Source organism: Acipenser ruthenus, chromosome 50 (assembly GCF_902713425.1).
Source record: "Acipenser ruthenus chromosome 50, fAciRut3.2 maternal haplotype, whole genome shotgun sequence".
In the NCBI taxonomy this organism is placed as follows: Eukaryota; Metazoa; Chordata; class Actinopteri; order Acipenseriformes; family Acipenseridae; genus Acipenser; species Acipenser ruthenus.
Window position 1 is genome coordinate 8,436,557 of NC_081238.1, and position 21,272 is coordinate 8,457,828.

The window sequence follows — 21,272 nt, forward strand, 5'->3', positions numbered from 1 at the left end:
CAGTACAGAGCTGCATACTAAGCTGTGGAGCAGCTAATCATAATCTACTTCAAACAAAAGATGGAGGCATTGTTGTTAAAAGTCCCATTTCCAAGTATTGAAAATGCCTGCTCTGTCTTCCATTCCTGATTCTGCAGTTTATAAATCCTCCATCCCTGACTCTAACTTCCATGCAGGCGTGTGAGATTGCTGTTTAAAATCTCACAACCTTGCAATCTAAAACACTACAAATAATAACGACTTGAAACTACAGATCATAAAATATCTAACGAGAGTGCATTTCCCAAAATCATAAATAATAAAAAGTTATAACAAACTTGTAAGCGCGGGGAACATTTTACAGGAAAGCGATGAACTGAAACGGGCTTCAAAGCAACATCAAGTTAAACATGTAAAAACTATTTGTATAAACCACAGAGCTACAGAATACTTAATGACAAAATATATGCCTGATTGCACATGGATCGCTTGTATGAGCAGACAGCAGTTTAAAAAGCTGCTCCAGTCATGGTATATATAAGAAATGCAGAAACAAGGACATCTACGGTATTTATTACTGGACTTTTAAAATGAAATCCTTGATTGACAAGACACTGAACAACATTTAAAACAGCATTTAATACAGGCAGCAAAACATTTTTAATATAGACTTTATTTGGTTTAGTAGTCTCGTTGTCAATCAACAAATTGATATTAAAAACACAGAACCTGCGTTTGTTAATAGAGTACCCAAGAGAGAGAGAGGGCAGTATTAAACACATCCTGAGCAGAAATCATCTCGTTAAGAAGCAATGGTATGCAGCCCATTACATTCCTAAAAGCTCTCTGGTGCCCCCTGCTGGAAACAGTACTGCTTTACACTGCAAGGTGCCTGCATGATAGCTGCAGTACACTGTGCTGTGTCTTGAGGTGCCGCAGATTCACCGTGGTATCGGGGGAAGGTTCCACAGAACCCACTGCAAGAGGCTGAGCAACGCATGAGAAAGGAAAGAGAAACGTGCATTCATAATAACAATCTATTTAATATATTACTAATGTGAGGTAACACAATCCGAATGCTCAACAAGACGATGAATACAAGACGTACTCGTTCATATTTGAGTCTGTGAGCTTTTGATCTGAACAGATTGTGATTAGGGGGGACCCTGTTTATCAAGCAGGTTTATTCTTTTGTTTTCAGAAAATATTTCTGTATTCAGTCTGCAATTCTGAGAATGTTCTCGAGTTCTGAGAGCCTGCAACTGACTTCACTTCTTCACACACTAAGTGCAGGGAGAGGATTACACACCTGTGTGAATTGTATGGTGTCTTTTAAGGTCTCGTAACTGTCTGAATCTCTTCCCACAAACATCACAGTGATGAGGTTTCTCTCCTGTGTGAATGACTTTGTGTTTTTTAAGGTTTCCTATGTGAATGAATGTCTTCCCACACTCAGTGCAGTGATGAGGTTTCTCTCCTGTGTGAATGCTCTGGTGTCTTTTAAGGTCTCCTAACTGTATGAATCTCTTATCACAAACATCACAGTGATGAGGTTTCTCTCCTGTGTGAATGGCTTTGTGTTTTTTAAGGTTTCCTATGTGACTGAATGTCTTCCCACACTCAGTGCAGTGATGAGGTTTCTCTCCTGTGTGAATGCGCTGGTGGATTTTAAGGTCTCCTAACTGTCTGAATCTCTTCCCACAAACATCACAGTGATGAGGTTTCACTCCTGTGTGAATGGCTTTGTGTTTTTTAAGGTTTCCTATGAGACTGAATCTCTTCCCACAAACATCACAGTGATAAGGTTTCTCTCCTATGTTAATGCGCTGGTGTGAATGAAGATTTCCTAACTGTGTGAAACTCTTATCACTGGTCTGTATGTGGGAAGGTTTCTCTCCTGTGTGAATGCGCTGGTGTCTTTTAAGCAGTGATATATGATTGAAACTCTTCCCACAATCAGCCCAGGAACACGTAGTCCCTCCTGTGGGGTTTCCCTTGTGAGTTTCAGGAACGTCTAATTGACAAGAACTCCTCCCATCTTTAATAGAATGAGGTAAGGTCTTCAAGCTGCCCTGGGTTTCTGAATTGTTAAAACATGCAGAATGTGGCGTCTCTGTACTCTCCACAGTAAGTGGGTGTCTGTCTTGTAAAGAAGGGATTGTAACTGAGTGAGTTCTCAATGTCTTCACATACTCTTCTTGGGGTGTCGTTTCTCTGTGTTTCTTGCTCTGTGGTTTGCCTCTAGAAGAGTTTTTGCACTGGGGTGATAGAGTGGAGTCGTGTTCTCCTTCATCTACTTTAGAAGCTAAAGAAAGAAAGAGAAGAGAGACAAAGGTTATTGTACAGCATTCTTCCACATGTACTGTTCTGCAGGGCTTCATGTCATAAACATGACAATAATAACACAGCAATGCTTACTGTGAGACGCACAAGAGTGAAATGAACCGCTGAGAGCAAACATTACAGTCCCTGGGATAGTTGTAGTGAGATGAGTGTTTAAAAATGATATTGTATTTGAATAAAGTGTAAGAAATAAAATAAGACTGATGAGTCATACAATACGGGGTTCACTCTCATTGTGGCGATGCTGCTGCATACTCTCCACAGAAATGCTCTACTGAAATGTTTCTTCTGGTGACGCTAAGCAACCCGACTGGATCTGACATCACCCAGTGATGGGACATGTGATCCCTGCAGCTCCGTAAAGCTGTGGGAGCAGCACAACTGCAAACAGTCTATCAGAAATGGGGAAAGGCACAGATCTAACACAGGGGTGTCCAAAGCTGGCCCTTCCACTCCTGCTCTTTGTTCCAACCCTGTTCTGAGTTGTTTAATTGAACCAATTAAAGCTCCATCCAGGCACAGGAGCAGCACTTTATAGAAGTGAACCTGTTCAATGAGGAGTGGAATGGACTCCAGGAGCGTGATTGGACAGCGCTGATCTCACAGCATTCTAAAGAGGCGTGGCAGCGGCTGCACATCTAACGTGATTGGACAGCGCTGATCTCACAGCATTCTAAAGAGGCGTGGCAGTGGCTGCACATCTAGCGTTATTGGACAGCGCTGATCTCACAGCATTCTAAAGAGGCGTGGCAGTGGCTGCACATCTAGCAGGTGCCTCAGGAGCAAGCACAGTGATGTCCTTGTTGACATAGTGGATGGGCAGTTCCCCTTGGTTAATATATTAATCTCAAGCACACTTCTGGTGTTCAGTACCAGGTTCTGGATCAATAGGCAGCTCAATGCTGCTTGTTTTGTGGGATTACCTCCAAATCCCAGATCACATCCAGATGGAGAATCATCACACAGGTTGGATCCCAGCTTGTTGTTCTCCTCAAGTGTACAGACATTATTTTCAGTAGGAAGTTCCTCTGGGATGGAGACACATTCCTGTTCTATGAATTCCTCTTTAATAGGAACACACTCCTGTTCAGGGACGTCTTCATCTTTAACACATGGCAGCTCTGTAACCTGTATTAGACTTGCACACCACTCCTGCTCAAAGGACTCCTCTTGTGTGTAAACTGCTTCTATCTTTGGCCCTTCCTGTGCTTCAGATTCGGGGATAGCGTGGCTCTCTATGGGATCTGTGGGAAACAAAATTGTATAAAATTACAACTCTTACTTACTAGCTAGGCTCCTCTACAAAGCCAGCCCCTTGTCAGAATGACTGAATAGATTCAATTCTTTTAGTCTGTCTGCATACGCCTTTTAAACCCGGGATAATTCTGGTTGCTCTTCTTTGCACTCTTTCTAGAGCAGCAGTATCCTTTTTGTAACGCGGTGACCAGAACTGAACAGAATATTCTAGATGTGGTCTTGCTAATGCATTGTAAAGTTTTAACATTACTTCCCTTGATTTAAATTCAACACTTTTCACAATATATCCGAGCATCTTGTTGGGCAGCAGTGTGGCGTAGTGGTTAGGGCTCTGGACTCTTGACCGGAGGGTTGTGGGTTCAATCCCTATGGGACATTGGGTATGGGACACTGCTGCTGTACCCTTGAGCAAGGTACTTTACCTAAATTGCTCCAGTAAAAACCCAACTGTATAAAAGGGTAATTGTATGTAAAAATAATGTGATATCTTGTAATAATTGTAAGTCGCCCTGGATAAGGGCGTCTGCTAAGAAATAAATAATAATAATAATAATAATAATAATAATAGCTTCCCCACATTGTCTAGATGAAGCCAGCGGGTCTAAGAGGAGCTATTTCTCTTATTTTATTGATTTATTTTTAATTAATACAGTTACTTTACCCTTTTTTAACTCACAAATTAAAACACATTGTCCCTCACAGCAGGAAACCGCACAACAGCTGAGGACAACAGAGGTAAGTCTCAGCAAAGTGTCTGAGGAATGTCTTTCTGTGAACTCATACTGTATTGTGATAATGGCTGGGATGGAAACTGTCAACACAGAATACAAGTTTCAACGTGTCAAATACAACGAGCAGACAAGGGGCTGCAGCAGGAGAGCTGCTGATTCTCAAAGCAGCTTCATGGAAACAAGTGATTTACACAATTCTGACTCTTCAAAGTGCAGCAATATGTTTTTTTGTACAAACTCCACCTGTGTAATAATCATTAATAACAACATTGGAAGCTTACTTGTGCAACGCCATGTGAACTGTATATATACATTCAATCACATCCCTTCTATTCTGTTATACCCTGTATTAGTAAGTGTCTGGCTTTGAAACAATATGAGCGTTCGTTTCCTAATTCTGTTATACCCTGTATTAGTAAGTGTCTGGATTTTAAACAATATGAGCGATCGTTTCCTAATTCTGTTATACTCTGTATTAGTAAGTGTCTGGATTTTAAACAATATGAGCGATCGTTTCCTAATTCTGTTTACCATCAGCTGAACAATGTACTTTATTTACTTATTTTATGATTAGAATTTTTCTAACAAACAAACTGCAGCTTCACGCTGTTTTGAGCAAATGATAGATTTTAATAATAGAATAGACACTGTTATAGTATAATATATACTGCACCACTATCCATTCTTAATACACACTGTTATAGTATAATATATACTGCACCGCTATCCATTCTTAATAATACACACTGTTATAGTATAATATATACTGCACCACTATCCATTCTTAATACACACTGTTATAGTATAATATATACTGCACCACTATCCATTCTTAATAATACACACTGTTATAGTATAATATATACTGCACCACTATCCATTCTTAATAATACACACTGTTATAGTATAATATATACTGCACCACTATCCATTCTCAATACACACTGTTATAGTATAATATATACTGCACCACTATCCATTCTTAATACACACTGTTATAGTATAATATATACTGCACCACTATCCATTCTTAATAATACACACTGTTATAGTATAATATATACTGTACCACTATCCATTCTTAATACACACTGTTATAGTATAATATATACTGCACCACTATCCATTCTTAATAATACACACTGTTATAGTATAATATATACACCACCACTATCCATTCTTAATAATACACACTGTTATAGTATAATATATACTGCACCACTATCCATTCTTAATACACACTGTTATAGTATAATATATACTGCACCACTATCCATTCTTAATAATACACACTGTTATAGTATAATATATACTGCACCACTATCCATTCTTAATAATACACACTGTTATAGTATAATATATACTGCACCACTATCCATTCTTAATAATACACACTGTTATAGTATAATATATACTGTACCACTATCCATTCTTAATACACACTGTTATAGTATAATATATACTGCACCACTATCCATTCTTAATAATACACACTGTTATAGTATAATATATACTGCACCACTATCCATTCTTAATACACACTGTTATAGTATAATATATACTGCACCACTATCCATTCTTAATAATACACACTGTTATAGTATAATATATACTGTACCACTATCCATTCTTAATACACACTGTTATAGTATAATATATACTGCACCACTATCCATTCTTAATAATATACACTGTTATAGTATAATATATACTGCACCACTATCCATTCTTAATACACACTGTTATAGTATAATATATACTGCACCACTATCCATTCTTAATAATACACACTGTTATAGTATAATATATACTGCACCACTATCCATTCTTAATAATCCACACTGTTATAGTATAATATATACTGCACCACTATCCATTCTTAATACACACTGTTATAGTATAATATATACTGCACCACTATCCATTCTTAATAATACACACTGTTATAGTATAATATATACTGCACCACTATCCATTCTTAATAATACACACTGTTATAGTATAATATATACTGCACCACTATCCATTCTTAATAATACACTGTTATAGTATAATATATACTGCACCACTATCCATTCTTAATAATACACACTGTTATAGTATAATATATACTGCACCACTATCCATTCTTAATAATACACACAGTTATAGTATAATATATACTGCACCACTATCCATTCTTAATACACACTGTTATAGTATAATATATACTGCACCACTATCCATTCTTAATACACACTGTTATAGTATAATATATACTGCACCACTATCCATTCTTAATACACACTGTTATAGTATAATATATACTGCACCGCTATCCATTCTTAATACACACTGTTATAGTATAATATATACTGCACCACTATCCATTCTTAATAATACACGCTGTTATAGTATAATATATACTGCACCACTATCCATTCTTAATACACACTGTTATAGTATAATATATACTGCACCACTATCCATTCTTAATAATACACACTGTTATAGTATAATATATACTGCACCACTATCCATTCTTAATAATACACACTGTTATAGTATAATATATACTGCACCACTATCCATTCTTAATACACACTGTTATAGTATAATATATACTGCACCACTATCCATTCTTAATAATACACACTGTTATAGTATAATATATACTGCACCACTATCCATTCTTAATAATACACACTGTTATAGTATAATATATACTGCACCACTATCCATTCTTAATAATACACTGTTATAGTATAATATATACTGCACCACTATCCATTCTTAATAATACACTGTTATAGTATAATATATACTGCACCACTATCCATTCTTAATAATACACACTGTTATAGTATAATATATACTGCACCACTATCCATTCTTAATAATACACACAGTTATAGTATAATATATACTGCACCACTATCCATTCTTAATACACACTGTTATAGTATAATATATACTGCACCACTATCCATTCTTAATACACACTGTTATAGTATAATATATACTGCACCACTATCCATTCTTAATACACACTGTTATAGTATAATATATACTGCACCGCTATCCATTCTTAATACACACTGTTATAGTATAATATATACTGCACCACTATCCATTCTTAATAATACACGCTGTTATAGTATAATATATACTGCACCACTATCCATTCTTAATACACACTGTTATAGTATAATATATACTGCACCACTATCCATTCTTAATAATACACACTGTTATAGTATAATATATACTGCACCACTATCCATTCTTAATAATACACACTGTTATAGTATAATATATACTGCACCACTATCCATTCTTAATACACACTGTTATAGTATAATATATACTGCAGCGCTATCCATTCTTAATAATACACACTGTTATAGTATAATATATACTGCACCACTATCCATTCTTAATAATACACACTGTTATAGTATAATATATACTGCACCACTATCCATTCTTAATAATACACACTGTTATAGTATAATATATACTGTACCACTATCCATTCTTAATAATACACACTGTTATAGTATAATATATACTGCAGCACTATCCATTCTTAATACACACTGTTATAGTATAATATATACTGTACCACTATCCATTCTTAATAATACACACTGTTATAGTATAATATATACTGCACCACTATCCATTCTTAATAATACACACTGTTATAGTATAATATATACTGCACCACTATCCATTCTTAATAATACACACTGTTATAGTATAATATATACTGCACCACTATCCATTCTTAATACACACTGTTATAGTATAATATATACTGCACCACTATCCATTCTTAATAATACACACTGTTATAGTATAATATATACTGTACCACTATCCATTCTTAATAATACACACTGTTATAGTATAATATATACTGCACCACTATCCATTCTTAATAATACACACTGTTATAGTATAATATATACTGCACCACTATCCATTCTTAATAATACACACTGTTATAGTATAATATATACTGCACCACTATCCATTCTTAATACACACTGTTATAGTATAATATATACTGCACCACTATCCATTCTTAATAATACACACTGTTATAGTATAATATATACTGCACCACTATCCATTCTTAATACACACTGTTATAGTATAATATATACTGCACCACTATCCATTCTTAATAATACACACTGTTATAGTATAATATATACTGTACCACTATCCATTCTTAATAATACACACTGTTATAGTATAATATATACTGCACCACTATCCATTCTTAATAATACACACTGTTATAGTATAATATATACTGCACCACTATCCATTCTTAATAATACACACTGTTATAGTATAATATATACTGTACCACTATCCATTCTTAATAATACACACTGTTATAGTATAATATATACTGCACCACTATCCATTCTTAATAATACACACTGTTATAGTATAATATATACTGCACCACTATCCATTCTTAATACACACTGTTATAGTATAATATATACTGCACCACTATCCATTCTTAATAATACACACTGTTATAGTATAATATATACTGCACCACTATCCATTCTTAATACACACTGTTATAGTATAATATATACTGTACCACTATCCATTCTTAATAATACACACTGTTATAGTATAATATATACTGCACCACTATCCATTCTTAATAATACACACTGTTATAGTATAATATATACTGCACCACTATCCATTCTTAATAATACACACTGTTATAGTATAATATATACTGCACCACTATCCATTCTTAATACACACTGTTATAGTATAATATATACTGTACCACTATCCATTCTTAATAATACACACTGTTATAGTATAATATATACTGCACCACTATCCATTCTTAATAATACACGCTGTTATAGTATAATATATACTGCACCGCTATCCATTCTTAATACACACTGTTATAGTATAATATATACTGCACCGCTATCCATTCTTAATAATACACACTGTTATAGTATAATATATACTGCACCACTATCCATTCTTAATAATACACACTGTTATAGTATAATATATACTGCACCACTATCCATTCTTAATAATACACACTGTTATAGTATAATATATACTGCACCACTATCCATTCTTAATACACACTGTTATAGTATAATATATACTGCACCACTATCCATTCTTAATACACACTGTTATAGTATAATATATACTGCACCACTATCCATTCTTAATAATACACACTGTTATAGTATAATATATACTGCACCACTATCCATTCTTAATACACACTGTTATAGTATAATATATACTGCACCACTATCCATTCTTAATAATACACACTGTTATAGTATAATATATACTGTACCACTATCCATTCTTAATAATACACACTGTTATAGTATAATATATACTGCACCACTATCCATTCTTAATAATACACACTGTTATAGTATAATATATACTGCACCACTATCCATTCTTAATACACACTGTTATAGTATAATATATACTGTACCACTATCCATTCTTAATACACACTGTTATAGTATAATATATACTGCACCACTATCCATTCTTAATACACACTGTTATAGTATAATATATACTGTACCACTATCCATTCTTAATAATACACACTGTTATAGTATAATATATACTGTACCACTATCCATTCTTAATACACACTGTTATAGTATAATATATACTGCACCGCTATCCATTCTTAATAATACACACTGTTATAGTATAATATATACTGCACCACTATCCATTCTTAATAATACACACTGTTATAGTATAATATATACTGCACCACTATCCATTCTTAATAATACACGCTGTTATAGTATAATATATACTGCACCACTATCCATTCTTAATAATACACACTGTTATAGTATAATATATACTGCACCACTATCCATTCTTAATAATACACACTGTTATAGTATAATATATACTGCACCGCTATCCATTCTTAATAATACACACTGTTATAGTATAATATATACTGCACCACTATCCATTCTTAATAATACACACTGTTATAGTATAATATATACTGCACCACTATCCATTCTTAATAATACACACTGTTATAGTATAATATATACTGTACCACTATCCATTCTTAATAATACACACTGTTATAGTATAATATATACTGTACCACTATCCATTCTTAATAATACACACTGTTATAGTATAATATATACTGTACCACTATCCATTCTTAATAATACACACTGTTATAGTATAATATATACTGCACCACTATCCATTCTTAATAATACACACTGTTATAGTATAATATATACTGCACCACTATCCATTCTTAATAATACACACTGTTATAGTATAATATATACTGCACCACTATCCATTCTTAATACACACTGTTATAGTATAATATATACTGCACCACTATCCATTCTTAATAATACACACTGTTATAGTATAATATATACTGCACCACTATCCATTCTTAATAATACACACTGTTATAGTATAATATATACTGTACCACTATCCATTCTTAATAATACACACTGTTATAGTATAATATATACTGCACCACTATCCATTCTTAATAATACACACTGTTATAGTATAATATATACTGCACCACTATCCATTCTTAATAATACACACTGTTATAGTATAATATATACTGCACCACTATCCATTCTTAATAGACACTGTTATAGTATAATATATACTGCACCACTATCCATTCTTAATAATACACACTGTTATAGTATAATATATACTGCACCACTATCCATTCTTAATAATACACACTGTTATAGTATAATATATACTGCACCACTATCCATTCTTAATAATACACACTGTTATAGTATAATATATACTGCACCACTATCCATTCTTAATAATACACACTGTTATAGTATAATATATACTGCACCACTATCCATTCTTAATACACACTGTTATAGTATAATATATACTGCACCACTATCCATTCTTAATAATACACACTGTTATAGTATAATATATACTGCACCACTATCCATTCTTAATACACACTGTTATAGTATAATATATACTGCACCACTATCCATTCTTAATAATACACACTGTTATAGTATAATATATACTGCACCACTATCCATTCTTAATAATACACACTGTTATAGTATAATATATACTGCACCACTATCCATTCTTAATAATACACACTGTTATAGTATAATATATACTGCACCACTATCCATTCTTAATAATACACACTGTTATAGTATAATATATACTGCACCACTATCCATTCTTAATACACACTGTTATAGTATAATATATACTGCACCACTATCCATTCTTAATAATACACACTGTTATAGTATAATATATACTGCACCACTATCCATTCTTAATACACACTGTTATAGTATAATATATACTGCACCACTATCCATTCTTAATAATACACACTGTTATAGTATAATATATACTGTACCACTATCCATTCTTAATACACACTGTTATAGTATAATATATACTGCACCACTATCCATTCTTAATAATATACACTGTTATAGTATAATATATACTGCACCACTATCCATTCTTAATACACACTGTTATAGTATAATATATACTGCACCACTATCCATTCTTAATAATACACACTGTTATAGTATAATATATACTGCACCACTATCCATTCTTAATACACACTGTTATAGTATAATATATACTGCACCACTATCCATTCTTAATAATCCACACTGTTATAGTATAATATATACTGCAACACTATCCATTCTTAATACACACTGTTATAGTATAATATATACTGCACCACTATCCATTCTTAATAATACACACTGTTATAGTATAATATATACTGCACCACTATCCATTCTTAATAATACACACTGTTATAGTATAATATATACTGCACCACTATCCATTCTTAATAATACACTGTTATAGTATAATATATACTGCACCACTATCCATTCTTAATAATACACACTGTTATAGTATAATATATACTGCACCACTATCCATTCTTAATAATACACACAGTTATAGTATAATATATACTGCACCACTATCCATTCTTAATACACACTGTTATAGTATAATATATACTGCACCACTATCCATTCTTAATACACACTGTTATAGTATAATATATACTGCACCACTATCCATTCTTAATACACACTGTTATAGTATAATATATACTGCACCGCTATCCATTCTTAATACACACTGTTATAGTATAATATATACTGCACCACTATCCATTCTTAATAATACACACTGTTATAGTATAATATATACTGCACCACTATCCATTCTTAATACACACTGTTATAGTATAATATATACTGCACCACTATCCATTCTTAATAATACACACTGTTATAGTATAATATATACTGCACCACTATCCATTCTTAATACACACTGTTATAGTATAATATATACTGCACCACTATCCATTCTTAATACACACTGTTATAGTATAATATATACTGCACCACTATCCATTCTTAATACACACTGTTATAGTATAATATATACTGCACCGCTATCCATTCTTAATACACACTGTTATAGTATAATATATACTGCACCACTATCCATTCTTAATAATACACGCTGTTATAGTATAATATATACTGCACCACTATCCATTCTTAATACACACTGTTATAGTATAATATATACTGCACCACTATCCATTCTTAATAATACACACTGTTATAGTATAATATATACTGCACCACTATCCATTCTTAATAATACACACTGTTATAGTATAATATATACTGCACCACTATCCATTCTTAATACACACTGTTATAGTATAATATATACTGCACCACTATCCATTCTTAATAATACACACTGTTATAGTATAATATATACTGCACCACTATCCATTCTTAATAATACACACTGTTATAGTATAATATATACTGCACCACTATCCATTCTTAATAATACACTGTTATAGTATAATATATACTGCACCACTATCCATTCTTAATAATACACTGTTATAGTATAATATATACTGCACCACTATCCATTCTTAATAATACACACTGTTATAGTATAATATATACTGCACCACTATCCATTCTTAATAATACACACAGTTATAGTATAATATATACTGCACCACTATCCATTCTTAATACACACTGTTATAGTATAATATATACTGCACCACTATCCATTCTTAATACACACTGTTATAGTATAATATATACTGCACCACTATCCATTCTTAATACACACTGTTATAGTATAATATATACTGCACCGCTATCCATTCTTAATACACACTGTTATAGTATAATATATACTGCACCACTATCCATTCTTAATAATACACGCTGTTATAGTATAATATATACTGCACCACTATCCATTCTTAATACACACTGTTATAGTATAATATATACTGCACCACTATCCATTCTTAATAATACACACTGTTATAGTATAATATATACTGCACCACTATCCATTCTTAATAATACACACTGTTATAGTATAATATATACTGCACCACTATCCATTCTTAATACACACTGTTATAGTATAATATATACTGCAGCGCTATCCATTCTTAATAATACACACTGTTATAGTATAATATATACTGCACCACTATCCATTCTTAATAATACACACTGTTATAGTATAATATATACTGCACCACTATCCATTCTTAATAATACACACTGTTATAGTATAATATATACTGCACCACTATCCATTCTTAATAATACACACTGTTATAGTATAATATATACTGCACCACTATCCATTCTTAATAGACACTGTTATAGTATAATATATACTGCACCACTATCCATTCTTAATAATACACACTGTTATAGTATAATATATACTGCACCACTATCCATTCTTAATAATACACACTGTTATAGTATAATATATACTGCACCACTATCCATTCTTAATAATACACACTGTTATAGTATAATATATACTGTACCACTATCCATTCTTAATAATACACACTGTTATAGTATAATATATACTGCAGCACTATCCATTCTTAATACACACTGTTATAGTATAATATATACTGTACCACTATCCATTCTTAATAATACACACTGTTATAGTATAATATATACTGCACCACTATCCATTCTTAATAATACACACTGTTATAGTATAATATATACTGCACCACTATCCATTCTTAATAATACACACTGTTATAGTATAATATATACTGCACCACTATCCATTCTTAATACACACTGTTATAGTATAATATATACTGCACCACTATCCATTCTTAATAATACACACTGTTATAGTATAATATATACTGTACCACTATCCATTCTTAATAATACACACTGTTATAGTATAATATATACTGCACCACTATCCATTCTTAATAATACACACTGTTATAGTATAATATATACTGCACCACTATCCATTCTTAATAATACACACTGTTATAGTATAATATATACTGCACCACTATCCATTCTTAATACACACTGTTATAGTATAATATATACTGCACCACTATCCATTCTTAATACACACTGTTATAGTATAATATATACTGCACCACTATCCATTCTTAATAATACACACTGTTATAGTATAATATATACTGCACCACTATCCATTCTTAATACACACTGTTATAGTATAATATATACTGCACCACTATCCATTCTTAATACACACTGTTATAGTATAATATATACTGCACCACTATCCATTCTTAATACACACTGTTATAGTATAATATATACTGCACCACTATCCATTCTTAATAATACACACTGTTATAGTATAATATATACTGTACCACTATCCATTCTTAATAATACACACTGTTATAGTATAATATATACTGCACCACTATCCATTCTTAATAATACACACTGTTATAGTATAATATATACTGCACCACTATCCATTCTTAATACACACTGTTATAGTATAATATATACTGCACCACTATCCATTCTTAATACACACTGTTATAGTATAATATATACTGCACCACTATCCATTCTTAATAATACACACTGTTATAGTATAATATATACTGTACCACTATCCATTCTTAATAATACACACTGTTATAGTATAATATATACTGTACCACTATCCATTCTTAATAATACACACTGTTATAGTATAATATATACTGTACCACTATCCATTCTTAATAATACACACTGTTATAGTATAATATATACTGTACCACTATCCATTCTTAATACACACTGTTATAGTATAATATATACTGCACCGCTATCCATTCTTAATAATACACACTGTTATAGTATAATATATACTGCACCACTATCCATTCTTAATAATACACACTGTTATAGTATAATATATACTGCACCACTATCCATTCTTAATAATACACACTGTTATAGTATAATATATACTGCACCACTATCCATTCTTAATAATACACACTGTTATAGTATAATATATACTGCACCGCTATCCATTCTTAATAATACACACTGTTATAGTATAATATATACTGCACCACTATCCATTCTTAATAATACACACTGTTATAGTATAATATATACTGCACCACTATCCATTCTTAATAATACACACTGTTATAGTATAATATATACTGTACCACTATCCATTCTTAATAATACACACTGTTATAGTATAATATATACTATACCACTATCCATTCTTAATAATACACACTGTTATAGTATAATATATACTGTACCACTATCCATTCTTAATAATACACACTGTTATAGTATAATATATACTGCACCACTATCCATTCTTAATAATACACACTGTTGTAGTATAATATATACTGCACCACTATCCATTCTTAATAATACACACTGTTATAGTATAATATATACTGCACCACTATCCATTCTTAATAATACACACTGTTATAGTATAATATATACTGCACCACTATCCATTCTTAATAATACACACTGTTATAGTATAATATATACTGCACCACTATCCATTCTTAATACACACTGTTATAGTATAATATATACTGCACCACTATCCATTCTTAATAATACACACTGTTATAGTATAATATATACTGCACCACTATCCATTCTTAATAATACACACTGTTATAGTATAATATATACTGCACCACTATCCATTCTTAATACACACTGTTATAGTATAATATATACTGCACCACTATCCATTCTTAATAATACACACTGTTATAGTATAATATATACCGCACCACTATCCATTCTTAATAATACACACTGTTATAGTATAATATATACCGCACCACTATCCATTCTTAATAATACACACTGTTATAGTATAATATATACCGCACCACTATCCATTCTTAATAATACACACTGTTATAGTATAATATATACTGTACCACTATCCATTCTTAATACACACTGTTATAGTATAATATATACTGTACCACTATCCATTCTTAATAATACACACTGTTATAGTATAATATATACTGCACCACTATCCATTCTTAATAATACACACTGTTATAGTATAATATATACTGCACCACTATCCATTCTTAATAATACACACTGTTATAGTATAATATATACTGCACCACTATCCATTCTTAATAATACACTGCTATAGTATAATATATACTGCACCACTATCCATTCTTAATACACACTGTTATAGTATAATATATACTGCACCACTATCCATTCTTAATAATACACACTGTTATAGTATAATATATACTGCACCACTATCCATTCTTAATAATACACACTGTTATAGTATAATATATACTGCACCACTATCCATTCTTAATAATACACACTGTTATAGTATAATATATACTGCACCACTATCCATTCTTAATAATACACACTGTTATAGTATAATATATACTGCACCACTATCCATTCTTAATAATACACACTGTTATAGTATAATATATACTGCACCACTATCCATTCTTAATACTACACACTGTTATAGTATAATATATACTGCACCACTATCCATTCTTAACACACTGTTATAGTATAATATATACTGCACCACTATCCATTCTTAATAATACACACTGTTATAGTATAATATATACTGTACCACTATCCATTCTTAATAATACACACTGTTATAGTATAATATATACTGCACCACTATCCATTCTTAATAATACACACTGTTATAGTATAATATATATTGCACCACTATCCATTCTTAATACACACTGTTATAGTATAATATATACTGCACCACTATCCATTCTTAATAATACACACTGTTATAGTATAATATATACTGCACCACTATCCATTCTTAATAATACACACTGTTATAGTATAATATATACTGCACCACTATCCATTCTTAATAATACACACTGTTATAGTATAATATATACTGCACCACTATCCATTCTTAATAATACACACTGTTATAGTATAATATATACTGCACCACTATCCATTCTTAATAATACACACTGTTATAGTATAATATATACTGCACCACTATCCATTCTTAATACACACTGTTATAGTATAATATATACTGCACCGCTATCCATTCTTAATAATACACACTGTTATAGTATAATATATACTGCACCACTATCCATTCTTAATAATACACACTGTTATTATAATTATTATAAGTTATTATAATATATTAAGGCAGGGTGCTGATGCCGCCCCCTGTATTCACCCAGTTCTGTCTGTAAAGATCGCTGTAAATGTGTGTGTTTAACAATAAGGAAACAGGGCTACAGCAAAATAATGAGCCGCGACTCTACCAAAGACAAACACAGCACTGGAGCTGAAGACAATGAAAGCATTTATCTAAAAACAGATGTGCAGTCAAACACGAAAACACGATGCGCTGCTGTGTGTTGATATGAGGTCCCAAATCATTATTCTAAAGCTCTGTAATATGGTCTGTGACTCTCAGTGGGACTCTAAACAAGACATCACTTTACCTGAAGGACACCGTGTAAGACTCTCTAATTACAGACTGGTTAAGACTTACCAATATAGTAGTTTCTTAGTTTCTAGAATACCTATTTAAATATGAATTAGACTAGGTTAGATGCACTACGTTCTTATAATCTATAAAATAACACAATGCCTCAATTAGACTCCTTATAACCAATATTAGGACAGAGCTGTGCTATTAACAGCGCTTATAATAATCAAACACTTTAAAACGCGTCTGAAGAGAGATTCGACCCAAGATCTTTCCAGTAGAAGGTGGTTTGAGGTGTTGGATTGACCGAGCAATACCACCCAATAAAACCCATCTTACCTTGAAATATGAAAGGCTGTTTAATGTCTGCATGTGCAGCGTTTATACACCCTCGCACGGCTTTCAGCTCGCTCTCTGATATTTCCAATCTCAGCTTCAGACTTTCATTCTCTCTCTTCACTGCAGACATGTCCTCTTGTAATTCAGTGAATTTGCTGCCCACAGCTTCAGTAATCGCGCACACGACGCTGTCTGCAGCCGCTTTCACTGCGAGCTCGACGGTGGAGGCGAGCTCGTCTTGAAACAACGACACGGAGACACTGACGTCCATCTTCACTGGTTTAGTTTGAAACTGCTCTAGCGGAATCCTCTTTGCATTCAGAAACACAGCCTTCGGTTTGTATTTAGTAAGATATATCTGTTTTTATCGTAGCCTTCCCATTCAAATATATGCATCACACACAGACTTTGCACGCAGCAGCAGCCCTTTCTATTCCAGGTACTAAGTCTGAGCACATTCTGCGGAAAACGTGTCCAGATTCAGATCCAGGTCACGCATCCACGGGTTTAAAAGTCTGCAGAGCCGCGCAGCTTCTCAAGAGGTCCTGCGCAGGAGCAGCCGCGGCGCAAAACAAGAGACGAGCGCTGGATGACAAAGAAGTGTGTAGCAAGCAGATCCAATCCTCACTCCATGTGCTACTGCCACCTAGTCAGGGGGTGTGAATCACCTTCGAGACATGTCATTATCTTATGAATGATTTGTAATACAAATTAAAATGATTTGACTCTTTTTCCACACAATTATTATACTTTTCAAATATTCCGATATTTATTCTAAAGGTTTAAACATGTAAAAAAAATAAAATAATGCTAAACTGATTTATGAGTTTCTCTGACATATTATCTGGGCAGCAGTGTGGAGTAGTGGTTAGGACTCTGGACTCTGGACTCTTGACCAGAGGGTCGTGGGTTCAATCCCAGGTGGGGGACACTGCTGCTGTACCCTTGAGCAAGGTAATTTACCTAGATTGCTCCAGTAAAAACCCAACTGTATAAATGGGTAATTGTATATAAAAATAATGTGATATCTTGTAACAATTTTAAGTTGCCCTGGATAAGGGTGTCTGCTAAGACATTAATAATATCTGATTTCATTATTCATTCAATACATTTAGTTTATTAACCTGCTCTGTCACTCCACTGGGTAGTTATTCATATAATAAAAAGCATTTCATTCAAAGAGCTTTAGTATTCTAACGCCTCTCAGGGTTTTCTTGAGGAATGGGACGCTTTTTAATCACAATAAGACACCTCAGGACATCTTTTCAAAGCTTTTACACCAGTCTTTAATTAACTCCTATTTATTTTAAAGAGGTAAACCACCTGTTCATTTTACAAAACTAGAACCACACAGCTGAGTGATACACTGTATTTCAAGCCCTCTTCAGCACTCTCAGTGTGTTTAGTTTTTCATGTTGTAACATTAACATGATGTCTTGTCCTTTTTTAAATCAATAGCAGTTAATTAAAGGCTGGAGGAAGCGCTTTGATAACGCGTCCCCTCGAGTCTCACAGAGCAGCGCACTCCTTGGCGTGTCTCATTGCTGGTGACTCTTCTGCTGCTGTGGACGCGGCTCTGTTGCCTGGTTTAGTTCGCAGCGCAGTCTGAGGAAGAGTCTAAATCTGTGCCGCTGGACAGCAGGGAGGAATACTGTCCTGGATAAAGAATAGGAGACAATAAGACAGTTTAAGAGAAACGAAATAAAAGCATGGGGTAGAAATAGCAGAGGTTACTGCCTGGAAGTTTACTCGTAAAGAATGACCTTTCTGCGACCCTGTTCTGTATTTACCAAAAACAAGTTCACACGCCCTGAACCTCCAAGACTAGCGAAGAGAAAGCTATGAAACTGCGAGCATGCCTGCGCCATTGTGGATCTGTTTGTGACAACGGCGCTCAACTTGAATTAACCTGATATACTTCTGAAAAACATTATCAGGGGTATCACGTTAGTGTTTGAACATCTCACTCGGAAGAAGAGGACGGGAAATATCAATATAATTACACGAAACACAGATTATATATCTGCGTGAAACTCGCAGCATCGACGCTGCTGCCGCCTGATAGAGAAAGGACTATACCAACTCCGACATGGGGGAGGGGTTACCTGAATTCAAATTGTATTCACTGGGAAAATATAGAGCTACAAACAGAAACAGCTCGATTATGATGTTAAAATTGAAAGTCATATTCATTTTTTATTAAAAGATCCCCGGTATCACGATTCCCTTTGCGGTTCATATTAGATGAATTGTTAAACCGCGCTGATCGGTTTGTATTTTGTGATTGGTATATTCCTCGTCCTGTGGGAGACAGACCCGTTCAGACACTGAGGGAGAGCAGAGAGGAGGTGAGAGAGTCTGCATGGAGCTCTACAATGTGTTTATAAACTACAGAGCGCTGTTATATTGTATTATTTTGAAAGGTCCGGGTTGTAGTGTGGTAGGAGCGCCTTGTTTTATCCGTTCAGACACTGAGGGAGAGCAGAGAGGAGGTGAGAGAGTCTGCATGGAGCTCTACAATGTGTTTATAAACTACAGAGCGCTGTTATATTGTATTATTTTGAAAGGTCCGGGTTGTAGTGTGGTAGGAGCGCGTTGTTTTATCCGTTCAGACACTGAGGGAGAGCAGAGAGGAGGTGAGAGAGTCTGCAT

General features: G+C 33.1%; 3 protein-coding genes across 4 annotated transcripts in view; all 3 read right to left on the reverse strand.

The window, feature by feature from the left end:
• Positions 1-21,272, reverse strand: part of LOC117965878 (zinc finger protein 501-like) — a 628,111-nt gene that overhangs the window by 500,322 nt on the left and 106,517 nt on the right. The gene's annotated exons all lie outside the window — the stretch shown is intronic.
• Positions 1-21,272, reverse strand: part of LOC131722023 (zinc finger protein OZF-like) — a 307,153-nt gene that overhangs the window by 141,515 nt on the left and 144,366 nt on the right. The window lies entirely within an intron of this gene.
• LOC131722019 (zinc finger protein 79-like) lies at positions 600-19,275 on the reverse strand. The gene is made up of 3 exons (XM_059015571.1): positions 18,621-19,275; positions 3,246-3,566; positions 600-2,284 (listed from the first exon to the last, which is right to left on the reverse strand). The coding sequence occupies exons 1-3, from the start codon at positions 18,889-18,891 to the stop codon at positions 1,281-1,283; spliced, it is 1,596 nt and encodes a 531-aa protein (XP_058871554.1). The 5' UTR covers positions 18,892-19,275; the 3' UTR covers positions 600-1,280.